At 36.2% G+C, this 21,812-nt stretch overlaps 1 protein-coding gene across 2 annotated transcripts in view; it reads left to right on the top strand.

Moving 5' to 3' along the window:
- The window catches only part of LOC113439804 (NACHT, LRR and PYD domains-containing protein 1b allele 3-like), a 31,365-nt gene that overhangs the window by 1,928 nt on the left and 7,625 nt on the right, over positions 1-21,812 (top strand). For both annotated transcript variants that reach the window (XR_015743616.1, XM_026705832.2), the window contains exons 2-14: positions 5,751-5,782; positions 6,924-6,971; positions 7,681-7,710; positions 10,830-10,877; positions 11,072-11,110; positions 11,199-11,242; positions 11,351-11,400; positions 14,249-14,466; positions 14,555-14,805; positions 15,440-15,571; positions 16,325-16,463; positions 17,589-17,642; positions 19,224-19,295. Coding sequence is in view for 1 of the 2 variants with exons in the window: in XM_026705832.2 (XP_026561617.1) it covers positions 5,751-5,782; positions 6,924-6,971; positions 7,681-7,710; positions 10,830-10,877; positions 11,072-11,110; positions 11,199-11,242; positions 11,351-11,400; positions 14,249-14,466; positions 14,555-14,805; positions 15,440-15,571; positions 16,325-16,463; positions 17,589-17,642; positions 19,224-19,295 (1,157 nt within the window). In the remaining variant the exon portion in view is untranslated. The remainder of the gene's footprint in view (positions 1-5,750; positions 5,783-6,923; positions 6,972-7,680; positions 7,711-10,829; positions 10,878-11,071; positions 11,111-11,198; positions 11,243-11,350; positions 11,401-14,248; positions 14,467-14,554; positions 14,806-15,439; positions 15,572-16,324; positions 16,464-17,588; positions 17,643-19,223; positions 19,296-21,812) is intronic.

Genomic DNA, 21,812 nt, shown 5'->3' with positions numbered 1-21,812 from the left:
ATGCATTTATAAAATAGGAAAAGAATCTTCAAGCTAATACTGTATACTAACCAATTCATGAAAAACCTAATGTATTTTGAAAAAAGTACATGTAGCAGAAAAACCTATATACAAAGTTAGAAATGAACATTATGTACAAATGCAACAAATTTTCTCTTTTTTCCTTAGTGTTCTTTGATAGCTAGTCCAGTTCCTCTTCCTTGCCTTCTCATGTCAGTTATTATTAGTTTTGCCATTCTGTACTGTTAAGGCAAGTATAGCAAAGTACAACATATCTTAACAGATGTTCAGTACTTAAAATTATAATTATGAGGAAGATGAAAAGATGCATGGTCTGTGCCATCAATGCTCATTAACAATCAAGACTGACTGAATTTCCCCCCCTCTGTGCTTTCTCTTGCTACATTTCTCTCCCACAGTGAAGTGTATGTAGGTGCTCCAGTTCTACCTATAAAAAGAGCCACGAATCTCAGTAAAACTTAAATGTTGAACTGGCACAAAGGAGTTCCAGATTCAAATCTGTACTTGGCCACAGAAGCTCACCGAAGGAGTTTACATACATACTTAATCCAAACTACCCCACAGCTGATGTTGAGAAAATAAAATTTTGAGGGAAGGGATACTGTGGCACTGCTAAAGGAAAAGCAGGATAGAGATTTTTTAAAAAATTACAGAAAAATTCTTGTGGAATTAGATTTAATTCATTAAAATTTCCAGAGAGGATTCTTTCAGACACCCCAAGAGGACGACTGGGCTTCAGTAGATTTTATGCAGTATAAAGATGAAGAATAATAAACTGGGCTTAAAAATAATGCCTAGAATGGTTGAATGAATTGTGAACAAGCCATGATTACAAACCACATAATGCTACCTCAAAATCAAACAGACTAGCCAAGAGCCAATACTTCTACATTACATGAACATGATCCTAGTTCTTTAGTCAAAGTTAGGAATGTGCTTGTGAAAACAAATGTGAACACAGAACTTTGTGATGGCTTCATTACCACTTGTATTTATCTGTCTCTCAGGCAGTTTATATATTCACAGATGGACTTTAAGTTTGATCAGTTATCCATAAATATGTGCTGGAGCACTGTAAGCCCACTTTTCATTGGCCATAGTCTTGTGGACATCCAATACACATACTCTTTTTTTCTCTCAAAGAAAGGAGACAAAACGTGAGATCACTGCACAAGCAACTCTCAACTTACAATCACTACTGGGACCAGAATTCCCGTTGTTAAGCAAGGCAGTTGTTAAATGAATCATACCCAATTTTGCAATATTTTTTGCATAGTGGTTACTGGATCACTGTAGTTGTTAAGTGAATCACACGGTCGTTAAGCAAATGGCAATCAGATGACCCTGGAATGCTGCAATCATTATAAATATATGACAATTTGCAAACACGCAAATTGAATGGTTTCTTAAATGAATGATTGTATGTCAAGGAATACCTGTTATGCACATATATATTATTTGCATCATTCATCGGTATGTCGCAGCACAAATCTTGTGCTAGCTCAGGGGAATCTACAATGAATAGTCAAAACCAATAAGTTGGCAGAAGTAGCACTATGGAGTATCTCTTGCCCCCAAAAAAAAAAACTTAATATGCAAAATTAAGGCCTTTATTTTGCAACTTGCTCAACCCAATTTGTGCATTGCAAGTCATTGTCTGCTATTCATAGTCTTATGAAACATACTTTTTATAAAATACTAGTGTATCTGGACAATGGCATAGTTTGACATTAACACTCAAATAATGATATCCCATGACAGGCCTGATTTCTAATTTTGTGATACAAATACTTAACATAATGAAATCCTTTGCTTTTTTCTGCAGAAATTTATTTATATGTATGTTTTTGAAAAATACAAGGTTTCCTTATTCTTTTGGCACATAAATAAATTGGTTATTCATTAGGTATGGAAAATAAGTAAATCGTGCATCTTGAGAAAACTATAGAGTAACGTGCAAATTAAGGAAATATTTTCCAATAGAACAATCTGAAAGTGTGAAACAACATTAAAATATGAATTGGATTGCTTTATATATTTATTTTATTATAATGATCTAGTTGCTACATGCCACGTTGTGTCAGTAGCATACTCTTCTAATCCAGTTTTTTGGTTGATGGCAGCAAAACTCTAGAATAATATTAAATGGTTAATTAAATAGTTTTACGTGCTATCCCATGATCTCATTAGAAGGGCATACATCTACAGCTCTGTTCTGTATGGTTGTATGTTTGTGTAGGCTTTAACATGGAACTAAAGCTGAATAAGATTATAGTATAAATAAAGAAGGTACATATGAACATTGCATTATTTGTTTACTTGTTTGTATTCCACCTTTATTATTTTTCTAAATAACTCAAGGTGGCAACAATATTCTTCAATGGCAACCTTTTGAACTGAGTTGGGCTGAAAGAAAAAGTGATTCACCCAAGCTGGCTTTCATGGCTAAGGCATGAAACAGTAAAAATAACACCCAAGTAGTTAAATTTAGATATACAATAATCAAAACAGAATAAATGAGATTATAGAAATGCTTTAGAAAAGGAAGTTATAAGCTGTAGTATATATTTTGCAAAGTTTTAGTATGTTTCTTAAAATTAATTCCATTAATATAATTCAAACAATATCAACACTGAATTTATATAACAGTATTATTATTGAACATTTTATTCTCTGCAGCTTGTTTAGTTATTATCTCATAGAAACAGTCAGACAGTTAACAGATTACAAAGGAAAATAAATTGTGTGAGTCTTTCTCTTATCTTTTTAGACTTTGAATAATTTGCACTGTCTTTAACTCACACAACATATGTGGGGATTCTGTCTATCTGGTCAACATAGTTGATAATCGGGTTTTTATAAGCCTACTGTATTTACTAACTTCTAAAAACATACTGAGACCCAATATGATACCATTATTGAGTTGTTTGTAAAAATAGAAAGTACAAATGCTGCATTTCAAGTATTTTTTTTAAATTCTTGGGTAAGAGAGTCTAAAGTTTATATCTGTATTGATATTTTTCCTTGTTTGACAGAAATATACAACTGACCATTAGGATATGCAAAGTGGGAACTGAACTGGAAGATAGAATTTATTTATTTATTTATTTAAGCGATTAAAAGATTACAGGTATAAATATAGACATAGTTATGAGTACATGAAATGGATACATATAAGAAAAATAAAAAAGAAATAATAGGTAGGCACATTGGTGCGCTTTTGCACACTGCCTACAGACCTCTTAGGAAAGGGGTGAGGTCAATAGTAGACAGTCCAAGGTTAAAGTTTTTGAGGTTTGGGGAAGAAACCACAGAGTCAGTAGAGTATTCCAGACATTGACCACTCTGTTGCTGAAGTTGCGGATAACCTTGAGTTTGTATCTTATGTGTGCTCTTGTTTTGTTATGGTTGAAGCTGAAGTATTCATTGACAGGTAGGACATTGCAATATATAATTTTATATACTATACTGAGATTGGACCAAAGACGGCGTAATTCTAGGTTTTCTAGGTCTAGAATTTCAAGTCTGGTGGCATAAGGTATTCTGCAATGAGTAGAGGAGTGGAGAACTTTTGTGAAATATTTCTGGACTTTCTCAACTCTGTTAATATCAGATACGTAATGTGGGTTCCAGACGGATGAGTTGTATTCAAGTATTGGTCTAGCAAATGTTTTGTATGCCCTAGTTAGTAGTGTGATATTACTAGAGAAAAAGCTATGTAGGATTAGGCTAACAACTCTTAATGCCTTTTTGGCTATGTAGCTACAGTGGGCTCCAGCACTTAGATCATCAGAGATGAGTACTCCAAGGTCCTTGACAGAGTTTGGATCATCAACAAGGTTTTGACTATTTAACTTGTATTTTATTTTCTGATTTTTTTTTGCCAATATGTAAGACGGAGCATTTATTTGTTGAGATTTGAAGTTGCCATTTGTTTGACCATTCTGATACATAGTTGAGGTCTTTTTGAAGGGTAGCAGTATTGTCTGTGGTGTTGAATAGCTTTACATTATCAGCGAAGAGAACGCAGTTGCTCTTAATATGATCACAGAGGTCATTTATGTAGAGAATGAAGAGAGTTGGTCCTAGGACACTGCCTTGGGGGATACCACTGTTGACAGGTACAGAATTTGATAGGACACTCCCAATTTTGATCATCTGTTGTCTATTTGACAGGAATGCTTCTAACCAGTTATGAAGGTGACCAGAGATACCATAAGATTTTAGTTTTAGGAGTAGTTTGTCGTATACCACTGAATCAAAGGCTTTACAGAAGTCTATGTAGATTGCATCTATTGCTTTTCCCTGATCGAGTTGTGTAGTCCATATGTTTTTGAAGTGTAAGAGTTGTAGATTACAGGATAATTTTTTCTGAAACCAAATTGTTTATTAGACAGCAGGTTGTTTGTCTCTAAGTGGAGGATAATGGATTGGTTAATAATTGATTCCATGACTTTACAGGTGATGCAGCATAAAGAGATTGGTCTGTAATTTTCAACTAGGCTGGGGTCTACCTTTTTGAAGATGGGGATGACTGTGGCTTGTGACCATAGTTTTGGCAAGGAGTTAATCCTGAAAGATTTTTTGAAGATTATGCTTAGAGGTTCTGTTATGGCAGTAGATAGCTTTTTTAAGAAATAGGCACATATTCTGTCCGGTCCAATAGATAGAGATAGTTTTAGATTGCCTAGTGCTTTTTCAACATTGTCTGCTGTAAAATCAATACGTATTAGATCATTGTAGTTGTTTGTGATTCGACTAGGAAATACTGGGAATGATCCATTGCTGTTTACAAATTGCCATTCCAGCACGGCCTTCATTTAGTCATATATCTGTGGCTAAATGTATACATTTATAATCTCAAAAGAGAAATGTGTAATAGAAAAAAGGACACATTGGCATTCAGTTTGCATATATATTGGACATTTTAAAAACGATTATATTTTATAGCAATATCATATCAGACAATGTTTTCTATGTTTCTAAGGTAAATTTATGACTAGATGCCCTGTGTATTTGCTTTGCTTGTTTTTGTTTTTTTGAGGTGCAAAGTTTTGATGGTCCTTGTGGCACATTCTCAGTGGTGGGATTCAAATTGTTTTACAACCGATTCTGTGGCCGTGGGTTGGTGGGCATGGCAGGGAAGGATACTGTAAAATCTCTAGTCAGAGATAGTATTTGCCGGTTCTCCGAACTACTCAAAATTTCCACTACTGGTTCTCCAGAACTGGTCAGAACCTGCTGAATACCACCTCTGATTCTCAGGAATTTTTAATAGGAAAATTCTGCAAATGGAACACTTTGTAAAAAGAAGAATCTAACATAGAATAATTTGACATAGTCTCTGCTACAGTAATAATCCTGCTATGAATGATTCCAGGTGGTATATAAAACTATGTGCTGTGTAACATTTGAGATGTACCCAAATTGAAGTTGAAAATTCATGTATTTATTAATCAGCTTTAGAGAGAGCTTTCTATTGAACCCTTGGCCTAGTAATTCTGGCACAGAGCTTGGATTGTTGATTAAAGAACCTATAGAACTTCTACTAAACAAATGTCTCATTCATAGGTTTATGAAGCAAATCTGTCTACAATGGTACCCAACAAAGAAATGGTTCAAATGTATGAATGAATACACTCATTTTTCTGATTAAGATGCGTTTAATGCTATTTAACGCTACAAAAGATTTCATCTATTTAAATATTAATTGATTTGTTTTTTTTCAGCGAATCTGATGGTACCTCTGAGGATGATAAAGGTAATTAATTTTTCAAAAATATATAATTCTGTTCATTAGTAAAGGTAAATTAATTAATTAAATAACATTTATTTATTTATTTCCTGGGAAGCTGAGGATGAAGAGAAAAGAGAAAGAGGATGTCAGAAAAGGATACATATCCAAACAAAATAGATTATTGAAAACAAAGAAAATTTAGGGCTTCAGAAAGAAAGAATATAATATTTCCACTGATCTTTGTTTCTTGCTTTGCTCATGCTTACTTACTATGCTTCACTGGAATAGAATGCAGCAGATTATTCTTGTATAATAGGAGCCTTGCTAGGCTCTCTTGTGCAGCCATTTTGAAAATCGCACAGGAAAATAAATTACAATCTTCCTGATAATAATGGCTGTTGGAAACGTCTGCCAGATGATGTTTTAGTTTAGGTTATGTCTTCATTGTTTCTAGTTTTCAGCTATTGTTAACTTTTGGAAATTTATTATGTCCTCATAGAAGGACATAAGTCATCATTTGGATTTCATCCAAACAAATTGGAGCAAGGAATGAGGAAAAAAAGAGTGATTAATTTTGAACAAAATCCCAAATAAAGCTTTTTCTATAGCATAATTACACTAGACAGCTAAGGTCTTAACTAAAAGTGATGCAAATTTGTTGACATTTTTAAAAGTAATAGAGCCTATGTGCAACATTGATGCATAGATATTTTTGTATCATGTAATTGTAGTTCTTGAAATCTTCTTTTCCAGTGTAATCCCAGGCAAAAGTTGGTCTTTAGGTGCAGTTTTCTTTAACAATAACTATATTTAGCCTATGATGCAGTTTATCTTAAAACTAATGAGTAAATAAAATATAGGTTGCAGTGTCCAAATTATAGTGGATCACTAAGAAGTCTTTAAAATGTTTGTAAGAGTTTGTACAAATAGGAAAACTCATCATTTTTCCTATATACAGTACCATTTTCTTCTAAATTCAGAGCCCGATTGAGCAAATGTTAAATATTCAGTGATATCATTTTAATCTACATGATTGTTTAACTCAGAGGTCTCCAAACTTGGCAACTTTAAGACTTGTGGACTTCAACTCCCAGAATTCTCCAGCCAGCTTTGGGGACCCCTGGTTTAACTGTTACTAAAACAAATATATTTTCATTTTATGAAGGTAATGACAGTTCCAGCAATGACTCAGAGAGCTCCGAAAGTGAACCTGGTCAGTAATTATGCAGCTACGTTTCATGTATATAAATAATTAATTGGTAATTTTATTGGCGGGGGGGGGGCTTAAAGGCCAAATTCTCCTTTCAAACAATCCCCAAGGAATTGAAATATGTTAAATGAACCTAGAATTCTTCCTCTTGATCATTTGAGGGGACAGTTGAAAAACAGAGAAAGGCAAGGAGAAGGAAATGCATATAATTTGTCCTATTTTAATATTTTAAATGTTATTGAATTGCAGCCAAAAGCTATGTACAGGTAGTCCTTGACTTATGATCATAACTGAGCCCAAAATTTCCATTGCTAAGTAAGATAGTTGTTAAGTGAGTTTTTCCCCATTTATGACTTTGCTTGCCATGGTTGTTGGCTGAAGCACTGTAGTTGCTAAATTATTAACATAGTTGTTTTGTGAAGTTGTTGCCATGGTGAGTGATATTTTATCTCAGCAAACAGTTTTCTGTCTCAAACACAATATATGTTCACATGAGAATCCATATCAAGGTGCCATGAGAGCAGGTCCTTTGAGATTGGCAGGAAAAGTGGCAAAACAGGATAGTCAGGAAAAGAATTGAAGGAAATGGTAGCTGTCACTGAGTGACAAATATAGCCTTATGCACATGTTTTAATATTTATGACTATTTTTATTTTACACAAACAAGTTAACAAATATTTCTGTTTCATCACGTCAACCTTTTTATTTACAGAGACAAATGAGACAAATGAAAATGAACCATGTGGGTATCCTTTATTTATTATTAATTGTAGTTTTTGTGGGGGAAAGCTCTAACAGAATTGCCAGATGGCCAGAAGACACTTAGAAACACTTAGAAATGAAAGCAAATTATTTGACTGTTTGTATTAAGAAAGGGCATAAGATAATTTGAAAACAGGTAACAAAGAACAAGGTATGGTACTTGCTCATTATAGTTAAAGCTTTGAATGTATCCTTTTACTATTTTTACTATCACAATTAATGGTACTTGTCCTCAATGAAGAATTGAGGAAATTATGCTTAAATCGATTAAATAGTAATAAATATAATAGTTAGGTGGAGCTCTCATACTCAGATTGCCAGAGTGAGGAAGATACTTCTCATTCAGGTAGTCTTCAACTTACGACTGTAATACAGCCTACCCACTACCGTCATAAGTTGTGATGGTCATAAAGTGAGTCATCATGAGATCTGATTTTACAACCTCTTTTTAAGGCAGTTGTTAAGTGAACACATTAGTCATAAAACGACCACAGTGATTCCAGAAAACTGGAAGTAAATGTCATTTTTCAGCAAAAATGTTGTAAAATGTGGTCAAAGGGCCGAAAATATGGACTGGTTGCCTAGTGCCAGAAATGCAGTAATGCGACAGCAGCAGAGGAAGTGGCTGTTGGAACTTCAGAACCAGATAAGTACTCTTTTGAAATCAGTTGTAACTTTGAATGGTTGCTAATCAACCAGTTGTAAATTGCGGATTACCTGTATGTCAAGTCTATTGTGCCTGTACTCAGAATGGCGTCAGGTTAGGGAAAGCTGAGGGAACTACTGTTGGAAGTAGCACTCTGAATTTCAAAAGACTAATCAGATGGGCTCTTGTTCTTTAATCAAAGAAACAGAAACAAGTATCTATTGCAAATGTGTTTTGCCTGTGGTATTCTTGAGAACTAAAAAAAAAAGTCCAGACTAAATAAATGAACACATTACAGGAAATGACAACATGCAAAAGTTTAGGCGTTTGTGGTTTGTGTATCTTTAAGTGAACAGAAGCTGGCCCAATGTCTGTTAAATAGGAGATATTTTGGCAAATTTGAATGTATGCTTACATTTACAGATTCAATTTTTATTTAAAGTATCTATAGCAAATGAAAAAAAGAAGATGATCCCTCAATCCAGTACTTTGTAACATCTCCTTTGGCAGAAAGAATAATTTCCAAATGTTTCATATTCTTTCCCTTTTTCTTACTTTGAATTTTTCAAGAAACATTAATTCCTTACAACAGACCTGCTACCCTTCTGCTAGTATTTGCATGCTTCAGAATCACCCCATCCATTTCCCCATCTGTAGTAAACACTAAACCAAGGTTTCCAAATGAATCATGTTACTTTTTTTTAACATTTATGTGTAACTTCCAATTGCAATAAATATACTGTAATAAAGACATCAAATACTGTGTAATAAAGGGGGCATCACAGATCCTTGTCTGGTTAGTTCTAAATCATTTGTAAAGTATTCCATTTATTTTTATGTAAGTTTTACTTCCATACGTAGCATTTCCTATAAATGGTAAAGACATGGTGTGTTACTTTTTGCACACTTGGAGCAACCAAAGCAAATTTTACTCCAAACACGTTCAATTTTTCCTTCAAACTAGAATCTCTAATATAGAGCCTATCTTGAAAGTCACTTACCAGTGATGGCTAACCTTTTTGTCATCGCGTGCCGAAAGTGCCTGCGTGCCTGCACCCATAATACAATATGTGTGAGCCCCCCCTGTGCATGCCTGTGCATCTTCCATGTGTGCATCTCCCCCTGCGCATGCATGGCAGATACCTGACAATCTGCTGGCGGGGGTCTCATGTACATGCACAGTGGATGTGTTTCAGGCAACGGCACATGTACCAGCAGAAATGGCTCTGCACGCCACTTCTGGCATGTGTGCCATAGTTTCGCTATTGCAGTGACCCGGAGTGACACCATTTGTGACTTTCCCAGCTTGCTTCTAACAAGCAGTCAACGTGGGAAGCCAGGTTTGCTTTAACAATTGCATGATTCAATTAACAATTGTGGCAGAAAAGATCATAAAATGAGGCCCACTCACTTAACATCTGCCTTGCTTAGCAACAGAAATTTTTGGCTCAATTTTGGTCATAAGTCGAGGGTTGCATACGTTGCTCATTTTATTTATCTTGTTTATGTAAATATTATTTTTTTTTTTCTCCACTATTGACAAATGTTCAGTAGACTCCTTAAGTCCCGGCTGCTCCATTGTTTCGCATTTTTCCATTTCTCTTTAATTTGCATTCCCTTCAGTAATACTTTACAATTCATATGAACATGTTAGTTATTTGAAATCCTAATTGATTATTTTTTTCTGATAGTTTCATGTTGAAAATCTGGTAATAATGAAATGCTATTGAGTGTATGATCAATCTGAATCATTTTGGGAAAGATTTTTGGAGAATTTAAGGTGAATTAACTAAACAGGGTGGTCAGTGATGAATGCCAGCCTTTTCTCTAATAACAGAAGTCACATGTGGATTAGAATTCTAAATTGTTGGAAAATGGAATAGCCAAAAACTATAATTAGTAATAAGAGTATGGTTGTTGTTCTTATCATCTCTCATTTTTAAAACAACCTGGAAAACTGATTGTATAGGAACATAAAATGTCTGTGGGGTCAGGTCAAAGATGCTGTTATATATCCTGTTTTTATTAACAGTAAGTCTTATGCCTCTAGCAAACTACAAGCAAGTTACTAAATAGGAAAAAGGAACATTTAACAAGCTGTTATTACTAATACCTGTAGAAGTCTATCGCTATGTTCATTTCTCTTTGTAGCTAGCTTAATGTGTTAGCTTTCATATGATAGCACTGCAAGTTATGGTTCCAGCTTGATTATATTTTGTGAGAAAAAATATATTTTGTTATCCTAAGATAATATGAAAATGTTGAGATTGTAAAATATCATTTTACTCACAGAGCTTGGGGGGGAGACTCTAAAAGGTAAAAACATTTATTAAAAAGAATCTGATATGGTTTCTCAAATGATAGGAATCATTCACAAGTTATGTTTTGATAATGATTTTAAAAAATCCTATCCAATTCAGTTTATGATTCACTTTATTATTATTTTGTTACAGTTGAGGAAGCAGAAGAGAAAGAGTTACAGCTGTATTGCAGTAAATCAGGTACAGACATTGTATATTTCACAATGTTGCCCAGAATTCTGGAAAATGAAGCACAGGCAATGAATAAAAGTTAATTAATTCATTAAATGGGGATGGGAGATCTAAAAGGAAAAAGCACTTATATGAACCTGATGTGACCTATGTTTTGATAACAATTTTAAAAATCCTATCTGATTTATGATTTTTTTTTACAGATGAACAACCAGAAGTGTTGCAGAATGGTGGTGAATCCGGTATAGACCCTTAGAAGATTATATATTTTGCAATCTTAAAGAGTTTAATTTTTAAAAAATCTAATGTTGTTTTATTTTTTCATTTTAGAAGTTAACATCCAGCAATGCTGTAAACACTGCATAATCCAAAAAGTAGGTTTGAAAATTTCAAATTGCCTTAAATCTTAATTCATAAATATGAATTAATTCATAAATTATTGATATCTGAATAATTTCTTTTCTTTTCTTTTAAATATAAAGAAGCAACATGAACAAGTCACTCCCAGAAGATTTCTGAAAGGACAATTTTGGTAGCTATTATCTATTACTATTATTACAGGAAATATTTCTGGAATTGTTTTCTTTTTTATGATTATACATACATAATTATGTAAGGAAGTACAAATTTATATATGCGTGCTATCAATTAGTAGAGGATGTGGGACATCTTGCTGATTCTACATATTCACTTCATTCTTCAAATAGTTTTATGAGATAGAAAAAAATAAAGGGAAGTTACAGGTTGATAATTATAAAATGAAGAACATGCAAAAATTGCTATATACACCTTTTTTTTCTACAACACTGTTTTAGGAGTTCTAGGATAAACACATAATGTGTGTGTCTGTGTGTGTGTATACATACACATACACACATATATCATACATACACACACACACACACACACATATACATAAACACACACACACACCTTTATATATTTCACAGTACAATCTTTGTAAGGCAAATTGTGTCTTCTGAAATTATGAAAAGGAAGTCTACTTCATAAAAGATGGGAATTATGAACTTACTGGTATACTTTCTAGCTTACTGCTACTTATTGAAAGCTCATTAAAATACATTCATTATCATTATGTAAAATATAAGAAACATAGTCTAAGAAGCTAGTATTATATACACTAATTATATTAATTAAACTATGCACACTAAATTATTTATATATGTAAATGATATTACCATGTTTCTCCAACAATACGGCCTCCCTCAATAGGAAGTCCCAGCATGTTTTATAGGCATAAAATCAAATGAAGCCCCTTCCCCCAAATTAAGGCCTATATTAAACATGCGAAAGTGGGGGGAATGGTGGGGGATGGGCTTGCCGTTAGGAAGTACTTTTGTGCATACCCGGATATGGTGCTGCCTGTGTTGACTTTGGCATTGGTGGGGCACTTTGTATCGGAGACCTTCTGCCACCGTTGCATTCCCTTCTCCCCATGCTGCCGTGGCGTTTAGAGCAATGCCGCAGTGTTTGGCATAGCCACATGTGGCCAGCCAGGGCTCCTCCCTGCAACCAGAGCCCGGTGGAGACACTCAGCTTCAGGTGCTCCTGTCACCGCCTTCCCTTTGCCTTCGAAGGCAAAGCCAATTCTTTTAAAAACAATGCCCTACTACCGGTACAACAAAGCCTCCTCTGCCTGAGAGGGCAGCCCAACCACACATGGGGAGGTGCAGGATTGGCCCACCCCGGGAGAAGCGCCCAGCTGCCATCCCTGCCTGGCACCGGGCAGAGTGTGAAGAGCTTCACCTGGGGCGCCCAGTGCAGCTGACAGGCAGGCCCTCCTGCCTGGTGGTGGAGCTCACACCAAGGCAGTAAGGACCCTCCACATATCCCGCCAGGGCTGCGCCAGAGCTGTGCAGGCTGGGCAGAGCCGGGAAAGCGAGCCGTGGGTGCGCACCCTCCTGCCAAGCGAATGAGCCGGGCCGACCCGAGCTTGGCTTCCTTCCCAAGTCCCTCTAGCCCGAACTTGAAGGGGCTACTGGGAGAGGCTGCCCGAGGCAATGATAGTGCCCACCTGTCCACAGATAGGGAAGCGAGGTGATGGCAGTGCTGCTTCTCTGGCTGGCGAGTCTGGCGGAGAGACCCTGAAGCCGCCCGTCCTTTCCACCCCTCGCCCAACCTGTCCCCATCCCCATGTATCTCCAAATGCGCTGGCAGCTCCAAAGGCTGCAGCGGCATGAGCATCGGGCAAAGGCGCTCACTTGGCATCAGAGGAGGACATGGCGCAGGCCGTCGCCTTGCCTTCCTGTCCATGGATGGGTGGGCGCTATCGCTGCCTTGGGTGGCTTCTCCTGGTGGCCCCTTTGTGTTTGGGCTGGAGGGACTTGGGAAGGAAACCAAGCTCAGGTCGACCCGGCTCTTTTGCTTGGCAGGCGGGCATGCACCTGCGGCTCGCTTTCCCAGCACTGCCAGCACAGGTCTGGTGTGGCCCTGGCAGGATGAGCAGAGGGCCCGGCAGGGAGGCGCTCACTTCCTTGGCAAGAGCTCTGCCACTGGGCAGGAGGGCCCGCCTGTCAGCTGCGCTGGGTGCCCCAGTCGAAGCTATTCACGCTCTGCCCGGTGCCAGGCAGGGATGACGGCTGGGCACTTCTCCCGGGGTGGGCCAATCCTGTGCTGTAGCCCCAGGAGATTCACCTCCCCACGTGGGGTTGGGCTGCCCTCTCGGGCAGAGGAGGTTTTGTCGTACTGGTAGTAGGGCGTCGTTCCGAAGGCAAAGGGAAGGCAGCGACAAGAGCTCCTGAAGCTGAGTGTCTCCGCCGGGCTCCGGTTGCAGGGAGGAGCCCTGGCTGGCTGCATGTGGCTGCGCCAAACACTGCGGCGTTGCTGTAAACGCGGCAGCACGGGGAGAAGGGAAAGCAACGGTGGTGGAAGATCTCCTGATACAAAGTGCCCCACCAACGCAGAGGTCAACATCCAAGCTGTCGCCACCCACCCGAGGATGCAAGAGGGGGAATTAAATCACCCCCGAAAAAAGACGGTCTAGCCTTTTTTTCAGGGGTCAAAAAAAATAAGGCCCAGCCTTATTTTGTGAGAAACACAGTAATACTTCTAATTATGTTAATAGCTAACAATCTGTTTGCTAAGGGTTTTTGCAATAAAAAATAACTTTTGTGACTTTCATCTTTTTTGTATTGTTAAGAAATGGTTTGCATGACAATTTTAAAACATTTTTAATTAACATATCATTTTAGATGTAAAGCCAACAATGGATTCTTTTACTGCTCAAAGGTAGAAGAGTTATGCTACAACCAATATTCCGTCTATGTGTTTTAAATATTTATATGGAAAGATAAAAAATGACAAATATCATTTCATGATTTTACAGACTCAGAGTTATCTTTTGTATGTCATTTGTTTAGCTTGAAGCTGGATGGTGAAGGAACTTTTGAGTGTACAGAGACAGGATTAATTTTTGAAGTAACAAGATCTGTTACCATTGAATATTCAGTTTTGTCTTGGACCAAATATGCTGCTTATGTTAAAGAACCTTGGATTGTCGTGGGCCCTATATTTGATATCAAATGTACCTCTTCCGCTCTTACTTCAATTCAGTTTCCACACACCCTCTGCCTGAATGGTAAGATTCATCGTAAATATTATCTGATATGTTTATGTATTATGGCACATTCTTTAAAAAGTTCTAACATTTTGGAATTTGTGTGCAGATCATTTGTCTGAGAAGGCCTTCAAAGTATTCCATTTCAAAAAGAATGGTCCGGAATTTGAAGGCTCCATTGATCATTCAACTACACATGTCAAGTGGCACGTGAGCTCACTATCTCCAGTTGGACCAGTAATTGAAAGATATGATCCAGTATATTATCATGGGGTAGTCATTTTATATAAAGTTATCAACAATCATCCTTCCTTGAAATTCCGTGTGTATATCGCTACAAATAACAATTCATTTATAAAGGTAAGATCAACTTTTTTGTCCTTTTTTTTGAAAAATAAACTCTATCTTTTTAAATACAGAAGCTGTGACTATACAGTTGTTTCTAAAAAGTTCTGAGAAAGTTATTAGGTTTGGCTCCCTTGCCACTGCAATTAAAAGTCACTGGGTTTAAGGTCACCCAACTTGGATTAGTTGGCTGGGTGACATTCATGAGACTGAAATGCCATTTTGAATGTCAGTTTCTGCTTTATTGCTTATCATTATTTTATTTTATCATTTTGAATGATGTACATATATTTTATGTAGATTTTATTTTATGTGACCTAAAATAAAATAAAACAGTGAGAAATCTTTCCTACAAAGTCTAGGCAGATAGCTAAATTAAATGCTAGGTTTATATACTGGTTCCGTATTCTCCACATTTCTATGGTTTCTATGCACAAAACTGGGGAAGCACAATTTCTTTCTAACAAAACAAATGGGAGCCAGAACACTAATGGGGATATAATATAATTAATGAATTTAAAATATTCGGCAGGTAGGATAACTTAACTCTATTTTAGATTGAAAAAGTTTGATAACCTATATGTCTAATATGTCTATTATTATTCTTTCATTTCTTAATTTGGATAAAAAGCTTTGGTTTAATTTTTAGGATATATCCAAAACTGTAAGACGATCTCTTAATAAATTCATTAAAATTGAAAAACCTCCTTGTCATAAATTATTGCAAAATGGAAAGAAATACAGATTAACTAGTGATCCAGAAGCTGACATAACCCCTGAGGTAAGTTTCTCATTCTTTGATAATTGGTTTGTCAATATATGTAAACTTGGTGAAACATGAACATATCATCATTTGAACTTTCAATTTTAGGACAATTGTTATTTTCAGTGAGATCTAGCCTTTCGTATGATAATAGTATGTACAGCAAAATGCATTCATAACCAGGGGTGGGATTCAAATTTTTAACAACCAGTTCTGTGGGTGTGGCTTAGTTGGTGGGCGTGGCTTGGTGATCATGTGACTGGGTGACATGGCTTGGTGGTCATGTTATTGGCTGGGTGTGGCCAACTCAGTATCACTCACATCAAGGCACGCATCTCCTCGCCTGGCCTCTCATGACTGTGGGGATGCTGCAACAGTCGTTAATGTGAAAAATGGTCATAAGTCACTTTTTTCAGTGCCATTGTAACTTTGAATGGTCACTCCACATAAGCAAAGTACCAGCAAAGGAGGAAAAAAAACTCGAGAGAAGTTCCTGAGATAGGAAGTCTAGTCCTGCCAAGAATGTAACAAGGGTTAACGGAGAGGCAGTTTCTGTAAGCAACACCAGAATGTTTCCTTCCTGCCTTCCTTACAGGATTAGGCCAGTAATTTCTTTTAACAACCGGTTCTCCAAACTGCTTGGAATGTTAACAACCGGTTCTAGCGAATATGTGCGAACTGGTAGAATCCCACCCCTGTTCATAACGAAGAGTACCTTAAGGAAACGTATTTTGTCACGGTAAGCAGATTTTTTAATATTCCTTTTTCTAGGAAATTCAGTTTGGAGATGACTCCACACTGGCAGAGAAGCCTTTCTTTGAGGTATATTTAGAACAGCCAATGGAACTTATGCTATCTTTGGTGGATTTGGAATCTGAAGAAGTTGTGTGGAAGGCAAAGCTCAGAGAATGTAAGCATATATTGAGCAGAATCCAGTGCATGATGCATGAATCTAGAAATTATTTTTATTAAACATTTAATAATAAATTGAAATTAACAAATTTGCCAACAGTGAAAGTTTGTGCATTTTATGTTCTTTTGGGTTTGATTTATTTTTCTAAATGAAATTAGCTTCTAATTCTAAAGCTCCTACCCAAAAAAATCTACAGAATGAACATAAATATCATTAGTTTTTCATATGAAAAACTAGTTGGGGGATTTTATGTAACCACCAGGTGAAGGAAAATTAAGGCAACAATACGTGTCTGTATTATGCTAGATCTACAGTCTTATGTGTTTGCAGTGCTATGTTTTGATCTTAAGGATTATTTTAATATGTCTGTGGCTCTGTAGAAATTGCAAATACAAACACATATTTATTTGAATGTATTTTCTTTCTAATTTTAGATAAGATTCTTTGGAATATACAGAAAAATCAGCAATGAAAGCCACAAAACTCATTTGCTTGAGTTTTATTGAAGGAGGGGAAGAAGAGAAAATCAAGCAGTTTTTTTTCCTTCCACAGAAAACAGTCCCTTCTGTTTCTTTTCCAGTTCCCTTCCAGTTTTCCAACTCAAGCAAATTGATTTTCTTATGATCTTGCTTATAACTCTAAAAAGTTAGTGCAAGATGAAAAAAGGACCCTCTTCTTTCCTTTGCTCCGGTTTATTGCATTTATCAAAATTTTCTGGCATCCTTGATATTGTAGGTACTGTAGCAAAGTTACCCTGAATTTCTTCTTTTCCACAATGGTTGAAGGAAACTGTAATGTATTTTTAGGACATAAGAAACATGATGTATTTTGGCCTTTTCCTTTCCTATCAGATACAGGGCAGTTGACCCTAGATCTTTCTGTTTTAACTAGGCATTTGTGAGTAGTAGGAAACTCAACTTTTATATGTATTTGCTTGATTAATTTCTGCTTTATGAAATTCTTCAAAGATTTGGCCCATATATTTTTAAAAGCTATAAAATAAAGTTGTCAGTTTGACCTATATTGTTTATATCATTCTTTAATTATGTCATCCTTTAATTAATATTGCAAAATTCTTTACCACATGCTTTAATTTTGCTTTTGTTTTTTTGCATTGGATAGCTGATTGGACTCTACATAACCAGAACAATAATGAGCAGGAGAAATCTCTGAACTGTAAGTTTTTGAAACAGATCTGCTTAAAATCTGTTTTGTACAGCATATATTTACATTCATTTTTCTGTGACTTTTCAACGGGAGCATTCATTTATCTTTCCAACTATACACATCTGGAAAAACTGTGGCCATCTATTACTGCTGAATCCCAACGTAATAATGCCTTTGCTAACCTTGTGTTCTAACTAAGACAAAATATAATCCACTTACTGTCTGCGCCCCCCTTAATGTTTTATTAAAGGTGTAGGAGGCAGTCAAATGAAATAATTAAGGCACAGTATGAAGGTTTATGGGAAAAGATGGTGATCACCAGTTAAAATTGGATGGAAAAGTATATTGGGGGTTAAAACATAATCCAACACTAATTTTTATAAAGAAATATCTTTTTTATAGTATTGTTCCAACACTGTTCAAAGGCAGAGGCCTTTATATATATATACAATTGTAGTCTGCCAGCAGCCTGCAGAGCTGGTAGCAGAGTCGGACAGTGGGGAGGAACATGGGCCAGTCTGGGAGTCTGGACAAGACTTGGACAAGGCCTATGTGTCTGATACAGAGATGGGGCCAGGGCCATTTGGGAGTTATGTGCTGACTCCGGAGCCTCCAGAATCTGACAGCAGCGAGGCAGAGGAACGGGGAACCTGTTACCAGTGCGTGCATGTATAGAGCTGGCAAGAGCAAATAAGACAAAAGGGGCAACTTGGGAGTAAGGCTTGGAGATGATTGGCCCTCCCATAAGACATAAAGGAGGAGCAAAGGGACATGAACCTTTGCAGGAACCGACTTTATTCATACTGATTGGTTTGAAACCTGGAGTTTTGTGTTGAATTTGTGCTCCTTTTGGTCTTGTACAACTAATTGGCAATTTAGTCATTGGCAGCATTTCAAGAAAGATAAAGGTGCATGCTTATCAGACTTGTCCCAAAGGACTTTGGCAGACAGCTGTGGGACTATTTAAAAACTGTTTGAGACTCATTACTGGCTGTGAATGACTATAAATCACAGCCGTTGAAATAAAATAAAAGGGTTTGGGGACTAACGTGTGTTTGTTAATGTCTCGGGAAGCCTTGGTCAGAACAACAATACCCATCAACTGTAAGGATGACACACCCTATTTAAAAGGAACAACCCACAACAAATAGACCATTGTACCCAAAATATCTTCCCCTGAACCCTGATGTTTCTATGCTTTTAAACCTGAGAGCACTCTCTGTCTATAGCCAGATACATGCATGGATTTTGATGCCGACATGCTAACTGGACTGCTGCTGATTGAAGTTTACCATCACTCAGCGCACCACATTCCTAGCTTTGGTAGTGTTCCTGCACTTGACATTTCTTTAGATATTGGCTGACTTTCAGTCCCTTTAGTTGCAATTCTCATTGCCTGAAAACACTGCTTTGAAAACTTACTTTGAAGTTTGTTTATAGTGCGGGGGGGCAGGGGGGAGGAAGGGTACACGAGATTAAGAAGAAAGGAAAGTTTCACTTAAGAGTCTTAGGATGACACATATGTTTAGAAAGCATGAAAGACGATGCACTATGATTCCCTGTTTTTTTTTTTTGTCTTGTGTGCTTTAGGTGCTGGGAAACGAAAAGCTACCACTAAACTTGAACTTTGTTGTAAGCGACAAAAAATGGCAGACATCACAGGTAAATATTTTGTTTACTTTTTAAAAAAATGTGGCCTTTAGTTTTTCCATATTGTGAAATGATGCATTTTAAATAGGAATTAACAATCTGAACTATAGAAATGTAATGTTTGAATGTCTATGCAAGCATTCTTAGTCCATTTTTATGAAACAGTAATGTGTTTGTAAATGTCCACAAGAGGGAGATCTTTGATTTCTGTTACTTTGATACTTTTAAATGAGTTATAGTGAAGGCAACTTTTATTTACTGGAATTCTAATTAAAATATTATTAGTTATTTCCTTCTTACTGATAATTATTTATGCTCTTTTACCAACAGTGGCCACAGAAGGCATCTTTACTCTCTTCTATGTTACAAGCAATGTTTGTGTGTGCTTATGTGTGTCCATTCTTTCTCTCTGGAGAAACAATTGATTTATTTAAGAAAATTTATATGGCCACCAAACTCACTCTCAATGACTCCAGGTGGCTTACAATGACAAAAGCCCAGTATAAAAACAGTAAAAAATTAATAGCATCAGTTACCTACATGTTTCGTTTTTAAAAATAATTTTATTGAATATTCTAATGCAATAGTGAAAACTAATAAAAACTAAAAAGAAAGAAAAAAAGAGTAGAAAGGAGAAAAAGTGCAAAGGAAAAAAATAGAAAACAGAAAGAATATAGTGAAGAGAAAAATATATATATAAGGAATTGATGTTCAACCCTTATCTTAACAAGTTTCTCCATAAATAAGACCAGGACTCTTCTGGTAATACCTTCTTGATGATATTCCTCCAGCATAGCTTTCAACTGTTATTGATAGAAATCTATCCATAGAAACGAACGTTGCTCTTAAGATTGTTGTTGTAATTTCTGAGTCTGTTGTTCAAACTTATCCTTTAGCATTTTGGTTACAATATTTTGCATCATTCTGTAGTTGTTAAGGTTTATATGTGCTCCTCCTTTATATTAAAACCTTTGGTTCCCTCTAGTGTCCAATTTCTAAAATTGTTTATCTCTTTTATATTTAAAGCAAGTCAACTTTCTCACAAATAGGATTCTTAAAATTTAATTCCAAAATATTATTTCAAATTAATTTGGTTCCTTTCTATAACTTTCTAAAACCAAAGTCTTAACTAGCTCTTTGCTGCTTATTTCATTTTTTTTTAAAGTTCCTAAGCTTGAAGTTAAAATTTTTTTCATTAAGAATTGAAAAGACTCATCTGGTATTTTCCAATGTGTTGATCCAAAGGTTTCTAATACCTGAAAGTTAATTAATAAGCAATTTTCAAATGTGATTAGAAAAGGAAATACATCAATGTAATATCTTTTTAAAGGTATCAACTGCATTTTGAGCAAGATAGCTATTCTCTTGTCTCCCAGTGCTCAAAACCTTCTGGAGTTTTCTGTCATACGGTCTCCTTGAAAGGAACAATTAGGGATGATATCCTGTACTCTCTTTATCTGGTGACTCTTTGTTCTTCACCGCCTTTCACAGAGCCTTCTTCATTCTGCCATTTCTTCCTCTGGAAATCCCATATACCTATATGTTTATATGTATGTGTATTTGGGCCTAATCATGTGTATACGGATATGTTTCCTCTGAATATGGGCATGTAAGTTTCTGCATTCCCTTGTGATGAGCCTGTGTATTTTTATGTATATCTGTGTTTAAGAAATAAGAGTGAGTACTGTCTGGGTCATGTGACTTGGAAGATTCTGGAAGATTTTTAGTATGGCATGGTCTAAAGTGCTGCACAAATTTCCTCTGCGAAAGGGATCTATTGGGATCAGTGTGATTCAGCCCATTTTTGAACTCAAATCTTACTTTTGCTGTTTTCTTCTGCACACGAAATTTAGTTTTGTTTTATCCATTTTCAGAGAGTTATCTTGCTGATGGATAAACAGGCAGAAGAACAGGCATTCTCCTGGACCCCTTTATATAATTCCCTCCCAATATTCTGCTGCTTTGAAAAGAAATGGACAATTCTGAAATATTTTTTTTCAACATTCAGTGAGAACTGAACTGCATGAAAGCCAATTGGGTGACCTTGGACTCTCAGGTCTAGGAAGAAACCAATTGCAAACCTAGAAAACTGCAGTGACTAGTCTGATTAGTTAAGAATGATTTGAAGGAGCAAGAAAAGGCTAGAGATTTGTATATTTTTATTTTATTACTATCATAGGACCAGCACAACCAAGAAAACATTAAATCTTTAAAGGAAATGGAATAAAATTAACTACATTTTAAAGCTGAATTGATTGTTAGGATAACAACTTTGGTCCCTGAATGACTGCACTGAGTAGTCAAGAACTTGAAAGGTAATAAGCTGGCATTGGGGCACAAAGCATATTTATTCCTGTAGTTATATAATAATTTATAACTAATTTATAGCTGCCTACTTCACAGTGGCTTATAATAAGAAAGAAGAAAAATAGAAACAATAACAATTTGCTTCATACTGACTTTAAAGTACTTTATTTCTGTCATTGACAAACATCCAGAGCAAAATAATATATAATTGAAGGATAATAT

The sequence above is a fragment of the Pseudonaja textilis genome, chromosome 4, assembly GCF_049901715.1.
Source record: "Pseudonaja textilis isolate UNSWEBS1 chromosome 4, rPseTex1.2, whole genome shotgun sequence".
Taxonomy (NCBI): Eukaryota; Metazoa; Chordata; class Lepidosauria; order Squamata; family Elapidae; genus Pseudonaja; species Pseudonaja textilis.
This window is presented reverse-complemented; position numbering and strand designations above follow the sequence as displayed.